This window comes from Mobula birostris, chromosome 5 (assembly GCF_030028105.1).
Source record: "Mobula birostris isolate sMobBir1 chromosome 5, sMobBir1.hap1, whole genome shotgun sequence".
Taxonomy (NCBI): domain Eukaryota; kingdom Metazoa; phylum Chordata; class Chondrichthyes; order Myliobatiformes; family Myliobatidae; genus Mobula; species Mobula birostris.
This window is the reverse complement of record NC_092374.1, coordinates 722,930-743,945: the sequence shown is the minus strand read 5'-3', so window position 1 is coordinate 743,945 and position 21,016 is coordinate 722,930. Positions and strand designations below refer to the sequence as shown.

General features: G+C 43.5%; 1 protein-coding gene across 3 annotated transcripts in view; it reads right to left on the bottom strand.

Annotated features, from left to right (window-relative positions):
• Positions 1 to 21,016, bottom strand: part of LOC140197486 (WD repeat-containing protein 70) — a 184,489-nt gene that overhangs the window by 101,163 nt on the left and 62,310 nt on the right. For all 3 annotated transcript variants that reach the window (XM_072257452.1, XM_072257453.1, XM_072257451.1), the window contains 2 exons: positions 15,718 to 15,851; positions 6,791 to 6,944 (listed from right to left, as the gene is read on the bottom strand). In XM_072257452.1, the coding sequence (XP_072113553.1) occupies positions 6,791 to 6,944; positions 15,718 to 15,851 (288 nt within the window). The remainder of the gene's footprint in view (positions 1 to 6,790; positions 6,945 to 15,717; positions 15,852 to 21,016) is intronic.

Here is a 21,016-nt window from a genome sequence, read left to right as displayed (position 1 = left end):
TGGCCTAAAGAAATTAATACTGACAAACTTAGATTCAAATTATCTCAACTGCCATAAAAGGGTATTTTTATGCATTAAATGTAATACCATTATTCAACAAAAGATGAAGATGAGAGGGGGTTGTTGAACACAGAAAATTGTAGCTCTGTGTAGCTAACATCTGTCACCAGGCAAGTGCTAGAACGGATTATGAAGGAGGTGACTGCAGTGCACTTAAAAATCTATCAAATAACTAAGCAAGGTTTCTCTAAAAGAAGCATTGTATTTTGGCAAATGCGCTCTTTGAAGATGTCACAAACAGTGGACAGCACCAAAGTGCTTGAGATTGAGGTATTATATTGGCATGGATTGGAACAGAAAACAAAGAGATGCACAAGTCTAGTTTATATTGGCAATCAGAAGATGGGTATGATACAGAGATTAGTCAGTGCTTAATTATCTGTCATCTGCTTATGATGACTTGATTAAAGGGAGTAAGTGTATTAATGACAAATTCTCTGATAATACAAGGGGCTGGGAGGGGGCAAACTAACAGAAAGGAATGAAGAGTCTGCAAAGTGAACATATAAGGTTCAGTGAGTGGGCAAGAAGATGACAGTTGAAGTTAACTTTGGGAAAATGTGAGATTATCCATTCTGGAAGACCATAAGGAACAGAATTAGGCCATTCAGCCCATCAAGTCTCCTTCACCATTCCATCATGGCTGATCCCAAATCCAACTCAACCCCATACACCTGCATCCTCACTATATCCTTTGATGCCCTGACCGATCAGGAAACAATAAACTTCGGCCTTAAATATACCCACGGATTTAATCTCCACCGCAGTCTATGGCAGAACATTTCACAAATTCACTACTCTCTGGCTAAAAAAATTTCCTCTTTACCTCTGTTCTATCAGGTCGCCCATCAATTTTGAGGCTGCGCCTCTTAATTTTGAAGACAAGATGAAAAAGCAAACTCTACCTAAATGATATAAGGTTACAAAATCATCTGACAATGGTTCTTCATGGTAGGCTCATCCAGGAAGTCACAAGGCATGGGATCCATGGAAATTTGGCTATGCAGATTTCTAACTGGCTTGCAAAGGTTGGAAGTACATGGAGATTGGGATCTGTTCTGGGACCCCCATTCTTTGTGATAAGGAGGTGGTATGGATTTAGCCAGGATGCACAGCTTTGGGCAGGGAAATGGCTAATGGTGTTCAATCCCGAAAAGGAATAAACATTTGAAGGCAGTGTACAAGGATAACGGCAGTCTGAAAAAGCCATGGTATCTTGGGATACACATCCATTGATCCCTCAAAAATTGCTGCCAAATTTAACATGGTTTAAGGCGGCTATGTTGTGTTTGCCTTCCGTAGTTGAGGAATTGTGTTCAAGAGCTATAAAGTAATACTGCAGCTCTAAAATCCTGGCTAGACTACACTTAGAGCACCGTGTTCAATTCCAGTTAACTCATTATAAGAAGGATAGGGAAACTTACAAGTGGATGCTCGGGGGATTTACTAGGATGATGCCTGGATTTGAGAATATGTTTTTTAAGGAAAGACTGAGTGAGCAAGAGCTTTTCTCTGGAACAGGGGAGCATGAGAGATGACTTGGCAGCAGCATATAACATTATGAGAGCCATAAACAGAGTGGACAGCCAGTGCCCTTTTCCCAGTATGGCAATGGCAATAGCAGAGAACGTCCATTTAATATGAATGGAGAACAGTTTAGGGGAGATGTCAGAGACATGTCTTAATTTCACACAGTGCCTGGAACGTACTGCTGGAGTGGTAGCCGAGGATGATATAAAAAAGACATTTAAAAACATGGCGCAGTGTACCACAGCGATGTGCTACAAGCAGCTTACAAACTTCTAAATATACCCCTTCTGAATTACTCTCACTGCAATTTGCAGCCTGCAATTTCCTTTCAAGCAATGTACTTTTGAAATACCTCCAGAAACTAGCAATTTGACAATCTTCTGAAGGACTTGGTGGACTTAACTCTCAAGCATGCAGGAGTGGTACCTTTATGTGGATGGCCATGGCTGGAATAGAGGAAGGAAGGGAGGACTCCAAACCGCACGGAAACGTCAAGCAATGGAAGTTCCTCTACCCAGTAGCTTAGAATGTTAGACCATAAGATATAGGTGCAGAATTAGGCCATTTGGCCCATTGAGTCTGCTCTGCCATTTCATCGTGGCTAATTCATTTTTCCTCTAAGCGCCAGTCTCCTGCCTTAAGTTTTGAAATGAATTGAATTGACTTTATTTCTTACAGCTTTCACATACATGAGGAGTAAAAATCTCTACGTCATGTCTCTGTCTAAATGTGCAATGTGCAATTCATAGTAATTTGTAATAAATAGTATGTACAACAGAACAGTCAATATAGAATAGAAATACAATTGTATCAGCATGAATTAATCAGTCTGAGGGCCTGGTGGAAGAAGCTAACCTGGAGCCTGTTGGTCCTGGCTTTTATGCTGCAGTACCGCTTCCTAGCTGGTAGCAACTGAAACAGTTTGTAGTTGGGATGACTCGGGTCCCCAATGATCCTTCAGACCTTTTTCTTATGCACCCGTCTCTGTAAATGTCCCGAATAGTGGGAAATTCACATCTACAGATGCATTAGGTTGTCTGCACCACTCTCTGCAGAGTCCTGTGATTGAGGGAAGTACAGTTCGCATACCAGGAAGTGATGCTGCCAGTCAATTGTGCCCCTGTAGAAAGTCCTTAGGATTTGGGGACTCATGCCAAACTTCTTCAACCACCTGCGGTGAAAGAGGTACTGCTGTGCTTTTTTCACCACACAGCTGGTATGTACAGACCACGTGAGATCTTCAGTGATGTGAATGCCAAGGGACTTAAAGCTCTGCACCCTCTCCATTGATGTCAATAGGGGTTAGCCTGTCTCCATTCCTCCTGAAGTCCACAACCAGCTCCTTTGTTTTTCGCAACATTGAGAGAGAGGTTGTTTTCTTGACGGGGTGATAACATCTCCTCTGTAGGCTGCCTTGTTATTATATGAGATAAGGCCAATCAATGTAGTGTCATCAGCATTGGTCAGCGTAACTTGACCAATGAAGAATCTATCAACCTCTGCCTTAAATACACATAAAGGCTTGGCCTCCATAGCTGCCTGTGGCAAAGAATTCCACAGATTCACCACTCTCTGGCTGAAGAAACTCATCCTCATTTCCATTCTAAAAGGATGCCTCTCCATTTTGATGCTGTGTCCTCTGGTCTTAAGACTCTAACCAGAGGAAAGAGGAAATATCCTCTACACATCCACTCTATCAAAGCCTTTCAACTTCAATAGATTTTAACTAGGTCTCTCCTCATTCTTCTGAATTCTAAATGAATACAAACCCAGAAGCATCAAATGCTCTTCCTACGACAAACTGTTCAATTCTGGAATAATTTTCGTGAAACTCCTTTAAACCCTCTCCAGTATCAACACATCCTTTCCAAGATAAGGGGCCCAAAACTGCTCACAATATTCCCAGTGAGGCCTCACTTGTGCTTTATAAAGACTCATTGTTGCTTTTATATTCTAGTCCTCATGAAATGAATGCTAACATCGCACTTGCCTTCCTCATCACAGACTCAACCTGCAACCAAAAGGCTCCCTTCATTCCCACTCTTTGACCCTGCCAATCAGACAATGCTCTATCCATGCTAGTATCTTTCCTGTAATACCATGGGTTCTTAGCTCATGTTAAGCAGACTCGTGCGACACCTTGATAAAGGCCTTCTGAAAATCCAAGTATCCCAAAACCACATCCTTAACAATAGATTCTAACATCTTCCCAACCACTGAGGTCAGGCTAACTGGCCTATAATTTCCTTTCTTCTGCTCCCTCCTTTAAGCATGGAATGACATTTGCAATTTCCCACCAGAATCGTTCCAGAATATAGTGACTCTTGAAAGATCATTACAGATGCCTCCACAATCTCCTCATCTACCTCTTTTAAAACCCTATGCCCCCTGACACTTTAGGACATTCAGCATACTGCCAGTGTCTTCCACAGTGAAGACCGATGCAAAATATTTATTAGTGTCCCCCTCCAATCAACTTTGTAATTCCCGTTACTCCACTGTACACCAAGAAGTCCAGGTATAATCTTTGAAAAGCCATCTCACGGGCAAAGTGGCGATTCCAGACCAAGCACATCACTGAAGGGTACCTGATAGCTGTGGCAGGGCTTGAATGCTTTTAACTCTTACAAAGTGAAACCAAGTGACATCTGTGACAAGTCTTCACTCCCAGATGAACTAATGCCTCTAAGCTCATCTTGACTGTCAAAACGTGGAGTAATCTTCATGACCTCCCACAGCCCCGATGACCCTATGATATCAGTCTCTGAGGCTGACATCAGAGCATCCTGCAAGATGGTGAACCCAGGAAATACATCCGGCCCAGATGGGGGACCTGGCTGAGTAATAAGACCTGTGCCAATTAACTGGCTGGAGCATTCATTGATATCTTTAAACTCTCGCTTTGGCAGTCTGAGCTACCCAAGCAGTCTTCAACTGTACTGGTGCCTAAGAAGAAAGTGGTAACCTGCCTCAATGACGATCACCCAGAAGCACTTATATCCACTGTGATGTAGTGTTTTGAGAAGTTGGGGATGAAACCTATCAACTCCTGTCTGAGAAGTGACTTGGATCCACTCCAATTTTCCTATGGAAATGCCATCTCATTGGCTCTTCACTCACCCTGAAACATCTAGACAGCAGAGATGCATACATTAGGATGCACTTTATGAACTACAGCTCAGAATTCAATACTATCAATCCCTCAAATCTAATCAATAAGTTTCAAGACCTAAGCCTCATGACGTCCTTGTGCAATTGGATCCTAGCTTTCCTCACTTGCTGATGTAGGACACATCAAAGGTGGTGACAGATCAGCATATTGAAGGGAGACTGAAAATCTGACTGAGTGCTGTTACAAGAACTTCTTACTCAATGTCAGCAAGACCAAGGAGCTGATTACTGACTCTAGGAGGAGGAAATCGGGAGTCCATGAGCCAGTCCTCATCGGGGGATCAGAGGTGGAGAGGATCAGCAACTTTGAATTACTTGGTGTTATCATTTCAGAGGATCTGTCCTGGGCCCAGCATATAAATGCTATTACAAAGTAAGCATGGGAACACCTCTACTTCCTTAGAAGTTTGTGAAGATTCAACATGACATCTAAAACTTTGACAAACTTGTGTGACGGAGAGCATACATCTGGTTGCATCACAGCAGCCTGATATATAAACACCAGTGCCCTTGAAGGGAAAGTCACAGGTAAAACCCTCCCCACCACTGAGCAAATCTACACAGAGCACTGTTGCAGGAAAGCAGCATCCATCATCAGGGACCTCCGTCACCCAAGCCATGCTGCTGCCATCAGGAAAATACAGGAGGTTCAGGACTCACACCACCAGGTTCAGGAACGGTTATTGCCCCTCAACCATCAGGCTTCTGAACCACAGCGGATAACTTCACTCACCCCAGCATTGAACTGTTCCCACAAACTGTGGACTCACTTTCAAGGACTTATCTCATGTTCTCAATATTGCATGCTTGTTTGTTTATCTGTCTATATTTTGTATTTTCACCACTTGCTGTCTTTTGCACACTGGTGAGGTGTTTGTCCTGTTGGGTGCGGTCTTCCATTGATTCTATTGTGTTTCTTGGATTTGCTATATATGCCCGCAAGAAAATCAATCTCAGGGTTGTAGATGATGACATAAATGTACTTTGATAATAAATTACTTCGAACATTGAACTTAGATAGGCACATGGCTGTAAGAAAATTGGAGAGTTTTGGGCTGTGTCGGAGGGAGTTGTTAGATGATCTGAAAGGCCAGTACTGTATTGTAGTCTATATTCACTGCAACATGGTTACACCAACAATATGGTCAGGAAGGATGTTCCAGCACTCCAACAGGAGATAGACAGCTGCTACACATGCAGATTAGGAGTAAGAGCTTCAGTGGAATCTGAGGAGGGATTCTTTCACTGAGATGATGGTGGGAATCAAGAATTCACTGCCTGAGATAGCCATTCTCACAAAATTTAAGTATTGTACCGCAAAGAAACAAGTCTTTCAGCCACCGTGTCCATGCCAAGCATCCATCTATACTAATCCCATCTATTACCATTTGGTCCACAATTTTCTCTGCTTTGGCAGGTCAAATGCTCATCCGATATTTTTTAAATATTGTGAGTTTCTGATCCATCACCCTTTCAGGCATTGTTTACCAAATTTCAAACAAGTTCTGGATGAAAAGATCTTTCCTTATATCTCCACTGTACAGTGTACACCATATCCTAAACCTACATTGTCTGGTCTTGGATGCACATGCTATAGGGAAATGTTTTCTACTCTTTACCATACCATTCTCTTTATAATTTTGTACAGCTCCATCTGGTTCCACCTCAATCAGCCTGTGGCCCTACCATTTGTGGTACATGTGCTATTCTTATTGGACCACACAAAATGTATCCCATCACACTTACTGGGATTAAGTTCCACCTGCCATTCTTCTGCCCAATTTACCAACTAATTGATATTTTCGTCGCATAGTGTCCTCCCCCTCACTAACACAAGATGACAATTTTTGTATAGGCAAGCATGCTCAGGCCTAAAAGGGGACAGGCCAAGTACAAATAAATAGGATTAGCACACATGGGCAACTGGTGATCATCATGACAATGGTGGTTCAAGTGACCTGTTTCTATGCCACATGAGCTGGTGCTCTGATGCATGTGGAACTACAGTATCAATAGATCACAAAAATACCTTGGTCTTAGCTTGGTCAACAATGTACTGGTCTCCTTTCGCACACTCCATCACCTGGAAGCCATCACGGTCCAGCACCTTGGCCTGGGCGCTGCCAGCCACACAAAGAATTACGTCTCCTGTTGCACTGTACTGCAACGATTTAATCTGGTGACTGAAACAACAAGGCAAATTTAAAATAAGGACCTTATCCACCCTAACTCTGCATTCTGTCATTCATCACTATACCACTAATCATTCCTGCACTCACTCCAACTATGCAGCAATGATATTCAAGTTGCAGAGCTCTCACTCTACCATCACAACCTCTAATGCCTCAATTCACTCTAGTACTGCCCCACCCTCAACCTCCATTCCATTACCACTCGCCCCTGCACTAGTGGGAGTCTTGACAAAGAAAGGTATGGTAGAATGTTAGTAGAGACTGGTGAGAAACAAAATCAGACAGTAAGAGTTTAGCAACTCAAAATGAAACAAAGTAAAGGAGGCAAGTGTAGGTCCCTAAGACAGAGAGGCAGAAGGATGTAAAATATAGAATAAAGCAATGCCAGGGAAATTAATAAATGGCTCTGCAACTGTTCACCAAATCTACCAAAAGCCTGATAAGATAATCAAAGGTCTAGTGAGAATTAGGAATTGAAAGAACTAAGATCTAGTCAATACTACAAGAGGCACTGATTATCTTGAAATCTGATAATTACCAAAAATCTGATTATACAATTTCAGAGATTTTAGAGAGGATAGTGGGTGTGCTGATCATGGAATTTTGTGTGGATTGTGAACTCACACTTAAGAAAATATGGAGAGTGAAAAGGGGGAATAACTAATCAGTTCACCAAACATAATGGTGAGAGGATTGACCATGAGACCCCAAGATATAGGAGCAGAATTAGGACAATATTCAAGTGAGGTCTCACCAGTGCTTTATAAAGTCTCAGCATTACAGCCTTGCTTTTATATTCTCGTCCTCATGAAATGAATGCTAACATAGTATTTGCCTTCCTCACCACAGACTCAACCTGCAAATTAACCTTAGGGAATCCTGCACAATGACTCCCCAAATCCCTTTGTCGCTCAGTTTTTGTATTTTCTCTCCATTTAGAAAAGAGTTAACCGTTTCCTTTCTTCTACCAAAGTGCATGACCATACACTTCCCGACACTACATTCCATCTCCCACTTCTTTGCCCGTTCTCCTAATCTGTCTAAGCCCTTCTGTACCTCTCTACTTCCTCAAACCTACCTGCCGCTCCACCTGTCTTCCTATTGTCTGTAAATTTTGCAACAAAGCCATCAATTCCATCATCCAAATCATTGACATATAACATAAAAAGAAGTGGCCCCTACACAGTCCCCTGTGGAACACCACTAGTCACCAGTAGCCAACCAGAAAAGACTCATTTTATTCCCGTTCTTTGTCTCCTGCCAATTAGCCACTGCTTATCCATCTAGAATCTTTCTTATATTACCATGGGCTCTTAACTTGTTAAGCAGCCTCATGTATGGAACCTTGTCAAAGGCCTTCTGAAAATCCAAGTACACAAAATCAACTGATTCTCCTTTGTTTATCCTGCTTGTTATTTCTTCAAAGAATTCCAATGGATTCATCCAGCAATATTCTCGAGCATGTTGACTACGGCCTATTTTATCAAGCAACACGCATTAAAGTTGCTGGTGAACGCAGCAGGCCAGGCAGCATCTCTAGGAAGAGGTACAGTCGATGTTTCAGGCCGAGACCCTTTTCAGGACTAACTGAAAGGACTAACTTTCAAACCTCTTACTAGCTCTTCTTTCAGTTAGTCCTGACGAAGGGTCTCGGCCCGAAACGTCGACTATACCTCTTCCTAGAGATGCCACCTGGCCTGCTGCGTTCACCAGCAACTTTTACGTGTGTTGCTTAACCAACAAACTGTCAGTTAATTTATTGAAAGATAAATGTTTGTTTGATAATGAAATTCAGTAAAAAAATAAATTACAAAAAAAAGAAGAAAATTTCATAACAGATTTGGCTTCCAAAAAGACCCATATTGGACAATCTTCACGATTAATATAACCAGAACGTAAGATTTCGTATGTTAATTGTCCAATAATATACCCTAAAATTGAGTAGAGCAAGGCCTCCATTCTTCTTAATTTTTTGAAGGTGGGCTTTATATAATCGGGGTTTTCTGTTCTTCCACATATAGGAAGAATCGAATCTAAAGAATCAAAAAAAGACAGGAATAAAAACAGGTATGGCTTGAAAAAGGTATATAAATTTAGGTAAAATATTCATTTTAGTAGAAATAATTCGACCAATCAATGATAAAGAGAGAGGCGACCAATTAGGAAGTGTCTTTTTCACATAATTCATTAAGGTTAGAAAATTTCCTTTCAATAGATCTTTATAATTCTTAGTGATTGTTACACACAAATATGTAAATTGTTTTCTTACAATTTTAAAAAGAAGGTTAATATCGGTTGGTATCAAATTATTTAAAGGAAACAATTCACTCTTAAGTAAATTCAATTTATATCCTGAAAACTGACTAAAATTAGTCAGTAAAAGAAACATACAGGGTAAAAATGTTGTAACATTAGATATAAAAAGCAATAGGTCATCAGCATAAAGCGAGACTTCATGGATAGTACCTTTCCTTAAAATACCAGTGATATCTTTAGACTCTCAAAAGGCGATTGCTAAAGGTTCTAATACCAAATCAAAAAGCAAAGGGCTCAACGGACATCCTTGTCTGGTTCCACGTAGGAGTTTAATTGCTTTAGAATTCCGAGCGAAGGGAGATAAGTAATTTAATCCAATGAATAAAATTGGGCACAAAATTAAATTTTTCTAAGGTTTTAAATAGGTAATTCCATTCAACTCAAGCCTCCTCTGCATCCAGAGAAATCACACATTCCGATATTTCCTTGGATGGAGAATGCATAATACTGAACAATGGCCGTATATTAAAAAGGGAATATCGACTTTTAATAAATTCTGTCTGATCATCAGATATTATAGAAGGTATAATATTTTCAAGTCTACGGACCAAAACTTTAGAGGGTCTTAGCATCAACATTGAGTAAAGAGATTGGTCTACATGAAGAGCATTCAGTGGGATTCTTATTCTTTTTAAGTATAAGCGAAATGGAAGCTTCATAAAAAGACTGTGGTAACCTACCCACCTTGAAGGAATCAGTAAGGGTAGAACACAACTCCTTCTTAACCAGAGTCAACCTGTGCAGCTGCTTTGAGCGTCCTATGGACTCGGTCCCCAAGATCCCTCTGATCCTCCACACTGCCAGGAGTTTTACCATTAATACTACATTCTGTCATCATATTTGACCTATCAAAATGAGCCACTTCACACTTATCTGGGTTGAACTCCATCTGCCACTTCTCAGCCCAGTTTTGCATCCTATCAATGTCCCGCTGTAACTTCTGACAGCCCTCCACACTATCCACAACACCTCCAACCTTTGTGTCATCAGCAAACTTACTAACCCATCCCTGCACTTCCTCATCCAGGCACTTATAAAAATCATGAAGAGTAAGGGTCCCAGAGCAGATCCCTGAGGCACTCCACTGGTGACTGACCTCCATGCAGAATATGACCCATCTACAACCACTCTTTGCCTTCTGTGGGCAAGCCAGTTCTGGATCCACAAAGCAATGTCCCCTTGGATCCCATGCTTCCTTACTTTCTCAATAAGCCTTGCATGGGGTACCTTATCAAATGCCTTGCTGAAATCCATATACACTACATCTACTGCTCTTCCTTCATCAATGTGTTTAGTCACATCCTCAAAAAATTCAATCAGGCTCGCAAGGCATGACCTGCCCTTGACAAAGCCATGCTGACTATTCATAATCATATTATGCCTCTCCAAATGTTCATAAATCTTGCCTCTCAGGATCTTCTCCATCAACCTACCAACCACTGAGGTACGACTCACTGGTCTATAATTTCCTGGGCTATCTCTACTCCCTTTCTTGAATAAAGGAACAACATCCGCAACCCTCCAATCCTCCAGAACCTCTCCCATCCCCAATGATGATGCAAAGATCATCGACAGAGGCTCAGCAATCTCCTTCCTCAGTAGCTTGAGGTACATCTCATCCGGTCCCGGCGACTTATCCAACTTGATGCTTTCCAAAAGCTTCAGCACATCCTCTTTCTTAATATCTACATGCTCAAGCCTTTCAGTCTGCTGCAAGTCATCACTACGATCACCAAGATCCTTTTCCATAGCGAATACTGAAGTATTCATTAACTACCTCTGCTATTTCCTCCGGTTCCATACACACTTTCACACTGTCACACTTGGTAGGTCCTATTCTTTCACATCTTATCCTCTTGCTCTTAACATACTTGTAGAATGCCTTTGGGTTTTCCTTAATCCTGCCCCACATGGCCTTCTCATGGCCCCTTCTGGCTCTCCTAATTTCCTTCTTATTAGCCTTAAAATCTTCTAGATCTCTAACATTACTTAGCTCTCTGAACCTTTTGTAAGCTTTTCTTTTCTTCTTGACTAGATTTATTACAGCCTTTGTACACCACGGTTCCTGTACCCTACCACAACTTCCCTGTCTCATTGGAACGTACTTATGCAGAACTCCACACAAATATCCCCTGAACATTTGCTACATTTCTTGCGCACTTTTCCCTGAGAACATGTGTTTCCAATTTAAGCTTCCAATTTCCTGCCTGATAGCCTCATAATTCCCCTTACTCCAATTAAACGTTTTCTAACTTGTCTGTTCCTATCTCTCTCCAATGCTATTGTAAAGGAGATAGAATTATAATTACTACCGCCAAAATGCTCTCCCACTGAGAGATCTGACACCTGACCAGGTTTATTTCCCAATACCAAATCAAGTACAGCCTCTCCTCTTGTAAGCTTATCTACATATTGTGTCAAGAAACCTTCCTGAACACACCTATCGAACTCCACCCCATCTAAACCCCTCACTCTATGGAGATGCCAATCGATATTTGGGAAATTAAAATCTCCCATCACGACAACTCTGTTATTATTACACCTTTCCAGAAACTGTTTCCTTATCTGCTCCTCGATATCCCTGATACTATTGGGCAGCCTATATAAAACACCCAGTAAAGTTATTGACCCCTTCCTGTTCCTAACCTCCACCCACAGAGACTCCGTAGACAATCCCTCCATGGTGTCCACCTTTTCTGCAGCCGTGACACTATCTCTGATCAACAGTGCCACGCCCCCACCTCTTTTGCCCCCCTCCCTGTCCTTCTGAAACATCTAAAACCCGGCACCCGAAGTAACCATTCCTGTCCCTGAGCCATCCAAGTCTCTGTAATGGCCACCACATCATATCTCCAAGTACTGATCCACACTCTAAGCTCATCCACTATGTTCACAAAACTCCTTGCGTTAAAATAGATGCATCTCAAACCTTCGGTCTGAGCACATCCCTTCTCTATCACCTGCCTATCCTCCCTCTCAAACTGTCTACAAGCATTCTCCATTTGTGAACCAACCTCCTCTTCCCCAGTCCTCTTCAGTTCAGTTCCCACCCCACAACAATTCTAGTTTAAACTCTCCCCAGTAGCCTTGGCAAACCTCCCCGCCAGGATATTGGTCCCCCTGGGATTCAAGTGCAACCCGTCCTTTTTGTACAGGTCACACCTGCCCCAAAAGAGATCCCAATGATCCAGAAATCTGAATCCCTGCCCCCTGCTGCAATCCCTCAGCCACGCATTCATCCTCCACCTCATTCTATTTCTATTCTCACTGTTGTGTGGCACAGGCAGCAATCCCGAGATTACTATCTTTGCCGTCCTGCTTCTCAACTTCCTTCCTAACTCCCTGCACTCTTCTTTCAGGACTTCTTCTCTTTTCCTACCTATGTCAGTGGTACCAATATGTAGCTCAACCTCTGGCTGTTCTCCCTCCCACTGCAGGATATCTTGGACGCGATCTGAAACAACCCAGACCCTGGGACCTGGGAGGCAAACTACCATCCGAGTTTCTTTCCTGCACCCACAGGATAGCCTGTCTGACCCCCTAACTATAGAGTCCCCTATCACTACTGCCTTCCTCTTCCTTTCCCTACCCTTCTGAGCCACAGGACCAGAGTCTGTACCAGAGGCACAGCTACTGTCACTTCCCCCAGGTAGGCTGTCCCCCACAACAGAATTCAAACAGGAGTACTTATTGTCAAGGGGTACAGCCACAGGGTTACTCTCTAGTACCTGACTCTTACCCTTCCCCCTCCTGACTGTGACCCAATTGTCTGTCTCCCGTGGCCCCAGTGTGACAATCTGCCTATAACTCCTTTCTATCACCTCCTCGCTCTCCCTGACCAGGCGAAGGTCATCGAGCTGCATCTGGTGCAGATATGGCCATCTGGGAGGCTGGGAGACTCCAAGACCTCCCACACCCAACACCAAGCACAGAAAACTGCCCTCACACACATACCTTCTCCTTTCCGCAAACAACACCGGTAAACCTACCTCACCTTGTCCGATTACCACCTAAGCCTGTTGAGCCAAAGCCCTATCACTCTGTTGCCTCTCACTCCGCTGCCTGCTATGGCGGTCTGCTTTTTAAACCTTTGGCGCTCTACTGGCTGATGTCACACGCCTGCGCAGTCTTGCCTCTCTTTTACCTCGAGTGGTAAAAACTGCCTTGGCTCCGAAAATCAGCCATTCACTTGCAGCCTTCTATTTGCTATTTTCAACCCATTTTTCCAGCTGTTCTGGATCCTGCTGCAAGCTTTGACAATCGTCTTTGCTGTCTACTAGACCCCCAATCTTGGTGTCATCTGCAAATCTGCTGATCCAGTTTACCACATTATCATCTACATCATTAGTCATAGTCATACTTTATTGATCCCGGGGGAAATTGGTTTTCGTTACAGTTGCACCATAAATAATAAATAGTAATAGAACCATAAATAGTTAAATAGTAATATGTAAATTATGCCAGTAAATTATGAAATAAGTCCAGGACCAGCCTATCGGCTCAGGGTGTCTGACCCTCCAAGGGAGCAGTTGTAAAGTTTGATGGCCACAGGCAGGAATGACTTCCTATGACACTCTGTGCTGCATCTCGGTGGAATGAGTCTCTGGCTGAATGTACTTCTGTGCCCACCCAGTACATTATGTAGTGGACGAGAGACGTTGTCCAAGATGGCATGCAACTTGGACAGCATCCTCTTTTCAGACACCACCGTGAGAGAGTCCAGTTCCATCCCCACAACATCACTGGCCTTACGAATGAGTTTGTTGATCCTGTTGGTGTCTGCTATCCTCAGCCTGCTGCCCCAGCACACAACAGCAAACATGATAGCACTAGCCACCACAGACTCGTAGAACATCCCCAGCATCGTCCGGCAGATGTTAAAGGACCTCAGTCTCCTCAGGAAATAGAGATGGCTCTGACCCTTCTTGTAGACAGCCTCAGTGTTCTTTGACCAGTCCAGTTTATTGTCAATTCGTATCCCCAGGTATTTGTAATCCTCCACCATGTCCACACTGACCCCCGGATGGAAACAGGGGTCACCGGTACCTTAGCTCTCCTCAGGTCTACCACCAGCTCCTTAGTCTTTTTCACATTAAGCTGCAGATAATTCTGCTCACACCGTGTGACAAAGTTTCCTACCGTAGCCCTATATTCAGCCTCATCTCCCTTGCTGATGCATCCAGCTATGGCAGAGTCATCCGAAAACTTCTGAAGATGACAAGACTCTGTGCAGTAGTTGAAGTCCGAGGTGTAAATGGTGAACAGAAAGGGAGACAAGACAGTCCCCTGTGGAGCCCCAGTGCTGCTGATCTCTCTGTCGGACACACAGTGTTGCAAGCACACGTACTGTGATCTGCCAGTCAGGTAATCAAGAATCCAAGATACCAGGGAAGTATCCACCTGCATTGCTGTCAGCTTCTCCCCCAGCAGAGCAGGGCGGATGGTGGTGAACGCACTGGAGAAGGCAAAAAACATGACCCTCACAGTGCTCGCTGGCTTATCCAGGTATTAATATACGTGATAAATAAAAACAGATCCAGCACCGATGCATGCATACACCAATGGTCACTGTGCTCCAGTCAGAGAGACAACCATCTACGCAACACACACAAAATGTTGGAGGAACTCAGCAGGCCAGCCAGCATCTATGGAAAAGAGTCAACAGTCAATATTTCGGGCCGAGACCCTTCATTAGGACTGCAGTTCTGATGAAGAGTCTTGGCAATAAACATCAACTGTTTACTATTTTCCATAATGCTAGCTGGCCTGCTGAGTTCCTCCAGCATTTTGCGTGTGTTGCTTGGATTTCCAGCATTTGAAGTTTTTCTCTTGTTTGTAATTAGACAATCATCTACTACCACTCTCTAGCTTATCCCATCAAGTTAATGCAGCATCCAAATAATTATTTCACCCTGAATGCCAAACAACTTAACCTTCTGCACCAGCCTCCTGTGCAAGACTTTGTCAAAGTCCTTTGTCATAATTCCCTCTCAGAGTATCTTATGCCTTTTTATGAGAGCCTTTTATAATTCTAATGATCCCTTGTATTCAATAAAAGGAAATTTATCTTTTTAACTGTTGTTGTATCTGCACGTTAACTTTCAAATATAGATACGATGTACTGAATGATCTGCTTTATTCTGACTTTTCTGTGAATCCAGAGTCAAACTGCCTTGTGGGATTTTGTCAAATACCCTGCTAAAGCACCAAGTCTCCTATATCCATCAGCACCCCTTCTTTTCACACTGCAACCCACTTGAATCACTACGATTAGGGCACAATGTCTGGCACAGCTGTGGATATGAGGTTTAAGGAGCTATTTAGCATTTTGTGGTGCCTGGGGGAAAGAGATATTGGGTCATTCAGGGAAAATTACACTGTGCTTTGGTAGAGGGGTATAATTGGGGTCCCAAGAGATGGTGCTGACATGTAAAGAGCATCTACTCACCATTCACAGGGCTGTAGTGACCTGAAGGCCTGTAGTGAAGCATCCATTCCTGCAAAGTCCCAGAGTTTCACCTCGTAATCATAACCTCCTGTGACAAGGCGGGCACCCGATGGGTCCAGTCCCAGTGCAGAAACCTTCAGTCACAAAATGCCAGGAAGGGTCAAAGTCATGGAGTCATACAGCAAAGGAACAGGCCCTTAGCCCCTCAGGTATCTGCCTATACAAATCCCATCTACCAACACTTCTGCAATAATACTTAAATATTGCAAGAGGTTCTGCTGTCCAATATATACTGGATTCTAACCACCAAGTGAAGAAGTCCCTTGTCAGAATCTCATTCCTCACTCTTTCTGGAGACATGGATGCTGGAGGAACTCACTTGGTCAAACAGTACCTGTGGAGGCAAAGTGATGGTCAATGTTTTGGGTCAAGGGCCTACGTCAGGACTAAATGTTGAGAGAAGAGAGACCATGAATATAAGTAAGAATGAGTTGGACAGGTTGAGCCTCTAACTTTTCTACATGACTATATGGCACATCCTTCCCTGTGGACTTCAGTTTTATCCCTTAATTTCAATTCTGCACACCCTCATTCTGTATCGACCCCAAGCATTAATTGTCCATTCCCTTCCACAAGTGCTGCCTGCCCTGCTGAGTTCCTCCAGCATTTTGATTTTTCCGGTATTGCAGTCTCTTGTGTCTCTATGTCTGGGCTGAATTCAAAGAGTACAGATTGATGAAGCTGTGATCTTAAAAGAACAGACAATATCTTTATAGCAAGACTGAAATATCTAACACTAGAGGACATGCATTTAAGGCAAGAAAGAATAAGCTTAAAAGAAATGCGTGGGTTAGGGTTAGTTTTTTTTGTACAGAGTGGTGGCTGGAATGAGTTTCCTGGGGTGTTGGTGGAGGCAAATGCGACAGCAGCGATGATAGGCAAGTTCATGTGTAGGAAATGGAAGGACGTGGACACTGTATAGGCACAAGCAATTAGTTTAGTTGGCAGACATCCCACCCTGCAAAAACTCATTTCAGGGAGGTAGCACCCCCGCAACCCCGTATCCCCCCCCCCCCCACCATCGACCTCCAAGGGTGTATGTAATACTTTACTTAGTGATTTTGTCTAATCTGTAAACCAGGTTGGGTATATGCAGTAAATGTGACATTAAAGTATGTACTTACATTATATTATCATGTTTATTCTATTACAACTTTAAGCAAGTCTACAGGGAGTTTGGCCTCATCACGTAGGACATCAATAGTGTAGCTCCTTGGCAGCTAGCCAACTCGTTTAAATCAGGGGTCCCCAACCTTTTCTGCATCGCGAACCGGTTTAATATTGACAATATTCTTGTGGACCAGCCGACCGGGGGTGGGGGGGTGTTAAACGCGATTGGAATATAGGTGATAAGTCACTTGTAAGTGGCTAATACACTCAATTTCGTTTCTAAAGGGGTTTATCTAACGAATTTAATAGTATACACACAGTGCATATTTTCCTCGCATGAATATAGTGATAAGTCAATTATAACAGTGGTCCCAAACCTCCAGGCTGCGAAGAACGCAGCGGTACAGCGGTAGCCAGAACGAACCCAGCACATCTTTAAGAGAAAAACCGAAATAAACAAGCTAATTGATTGGGTGCCGCCCAGCATGTAAATGTTGGCCCAGATCAGAGACGACGCAATCGGCAATCGCCTCTGATCTGGGCCGACATTTACGTGCCGGGTGGCACCTAATTAATTAGCTTGTTTATTTCGGCTTTTTTCTTAAAGATGTGCTGGGTGCGTTCCAGCCACCGCTGTATTCTTCGCGGCCCGGAGGTTGGGGACCACTGAATTCTAAGTCACTTATAAGTCAATAGCATCATAACATTTTAAGTAACGTTTGGATATTAAACACACAGCGCATATTTTCTTCCTATGAACATATAAAATCATTGCAACACACCAAAGTTTCTGAATCAGTGGGAGTCCTGGGCTTGTTTTCCTGCAACAACACGGTCCTATCAAGGGGTGATGGGAGACAGCGATACTCCAAGGGGGTTCCTTATGTCCAGTCTATTCTGCAATTTTCATTGCATTCATTGCAGAAAACTCCGCTTCGCAGAAATATGTTGGAAATGGAAGCAACGTTTTCAGTGTTTTCGTGGCTATCTCAGGCTATTCATCCTTGACTTTCATCCAGAATGCCGGCAGAGATGTTATGTCAAACATACTTTTCAGCCCATCATCATTTGCAAGCTGAAGAAGTTGATCTTTTTCCCACGCTGACATGAATGATTCACCGGGGGCATTCACAAATGGGTCACGGACCCATTCCTTTGCACGTCTTGGGTCACTGATGACCTCACATGCGTTAAAATTCAACAGTGCATGACAGGGAATGAGGAAAGGTGCAGCTGACTCGTATCGTTTCATATTGTCAAATCATATTGTTTCCTCGTGGCCCGGTGGTTGTGGACCACTCTTAGCACGAAGAGAGACCAATCAGGATGCTCGCTCTTCCTCTCAAAAAAATCTATTTCCGGGATATTGTATATAATTTCCGGGCGTCAGGGCGCCACTATCGATATGCGGGAGACTCCAGGAACTTCCGGGAAAGGTGGGATGTCTGAGTTGGCATTTACTAATTTGATTTGTTCGGCAAGAAATTGTAGGCTGAAGGGCCTGTTCCTGTACTATACTGCTCTATACCTCTATACTTTCCCTATCCATGAACCAGTCCAAATGTCTTTTAAATCTAATTGAAGCCACCTCCATCACTTCCACTGGCAGGTCATTCCATATACCCACCATCCTGTGTGAAAAAACTAGCCCCTTGGGTCCCTTAAGAAAATCCCCTAGACCTGAAAACTATGTCTGCTAGTTTTAGACTACCCCATCATGGGGAAAAGATTGTGACCATCCACCTTAGCTATGTCCTTCATGATTTTATAGATGTCTATAAGTTCACCCATCAGCTTCCATCTCACCAGGGAAACAGTCCCAGCCTATCCAATTTCTGAGAAACACAGAAAACCAACAGCACAATAAAGGCCCTACGGCCCACAAAGTTGTGCCAAACATGTCCTTACCTTAGAAATTACCACGGATTACCTATAACCCTCTATTTTTCTAAGCTCCATGTACCGATCCAGGAGTCTCTTAAAAGATCCTATAGTATCCACCTCCACCATCATCGCTGGCAGCCCATTCCACTCACTCACCATTCTCTGCGTAAAAAATTTACTCCTGACAACTCCTCTGTACCTACTTCCAAGCACCTTAAAACTACGCCCTCTCATGCTAGCCATTTCAGCCCTGGGAAAAAGCCTCTATCTACATGATCAATACTTCTCATCATCATATATAGCAGGATCCTCTTTTGAGTCAATATGGGTGGAAGTCAGGAACAGGAAGGGAGCAGTTACTCTACTGCGGGTATTCTATAGGCCCCCTGGTAGCAGCAGAGATACAGAGGAGCAGATTGGGAGGCAGATTTTGGAAAGGTGCAAAAATAACAGGGTTGTTATCATGGGTGACTTTAACTTCCCTAATATTGATTGGCACCTGATTAGTTCCAAGGGTTTAGCTGGGGCAGAATTTGTTAAGTGTGTCCAGGATGGATTCCTGTCACAGTATGTGGACAGGCCAACCAGGGGGAATGCCATACTAGATCTAGTATTAGGTAATGAACCGGGTCAGATCACAGATCTCTCAGTGGGTGAGCATCTGGGGGACAGTGACCACCGCTCCCTGGCCTTTAGCATTATCATGGAAAAGGATAGAATCAAAGAGGACAGGAAAATTTTTAATTGGGGAAAGGCAAATTATGAGGCTATAAGGCTAGAACTTGCGGGTGTGAATTGGGATGATGTTTTTGCAGGGAAATGTACTATGGACATGTGGTCGATGTTTAGAGATCTCTTGCGAGATGTAAGGGATAAATTTGTCCCAGTGAGGAAGATAAAGAATGGTAGGGTGAAGGAACCATGGGTGACAAGTGAGGTGGAAAATCTAGTCAGGTGGAAGAAGGCAGCATACATGAGGTTTAGGAAGCAAGGATCAGATGGGTCTATTGAGGAATATAGGGAAGCAAGAAAGAAGCTTAAGAAGGGGCTGAGAAGAGCAAGAAGGGGGCAGGAGAAGGCCTTGGTGAGTAGGGTAAAGGAAAACCCCAAGGCATTCTTCAATTATGTGAAGCAAAAAAGGATGACAGGAGTGAAGGTAGGACCGATTAGAGATAAACGTGGGAAGATGTGCCTGGAGGCTGTTGAAGTGAGCGAGGTCCTCAGTGAATACTTCTCTTTGGTATTCACCAATGACAGGGAACTTGATGATGGTGAGGACAATATGAGTGAGGTTGATGTTCTGGAGCATGTTGATATTAAGGGAGAGGAGGTGTTGGAGTTGTTAAAATACATTAGGACAGATAAGTCCCCGGGGCCTGACGGAATATTCCCCAGGCTGCTCCACGAGGCGAGAAGAGATTGCTGAGCCTCTGGCTGGGATCTTTATGTCCTCGTTGTCCGCGGGAATGGTACCGGAGGATTGGAGGGAGGCAAATGTTGTTCCCTTGTTCAAAAAAGGTAGTAGGGATAGTCTGGGTAATTATAGACCAGTGAGCCTTACGTCTGTGGTTGGAAAAGATTCTTAGAGATAGGATCTATAGGCATTTAGAGAATCATGGTCTGATCAGGGACAGTCAGCATGGCTTTGTGAAGGGCAGATCGTGTCTAACAAGCCTGATAGAGTTCTTTGACGAGGTGACCAGGTATATAGATGAGGGTAATGCAGTGGATGTGATCTATATGGATTTTAGTAAGGCATTTGACAAGGTTCCACATGGTAGGCTTATTCAGAAAGATAGAAGGCATGGGATCCAGGGAAGTTTGGCCAGGTGGATTCAGAATTGGCTTGCCTGCAGAAGGCAGAGGGTGGTGCTGGAGGGAGTACATTCAGATTGGAAGATTGTGACTAGTGGTGTACAAGATAATAAGAGGAATAGATAAGGTGGATAGCCAGCGCCTCTTCCCCAGGGCACTACTGCTCAATACAAGAGGACATGGCTTTAAGGTAAGGGGTGGGAAGTTCAAGGGGGATATTAGAGGAAGGTTTTTTACTCAGAGAGTGGTTGGTGCGTGGAATGCACTGCCTGAGTCAGTGGTGGAGGCAGATACACTAGTGAAGTTTAAGAGACTACTAGACAGGTATATGGAGGAATTTAAGGTGGGGGCTTATATGCGAGGCAGGGTTTGTGGGTCGGCACAACATTGTGGGCCGAAGGGCCGGTACTGTGCTGTACTATTCTATGTT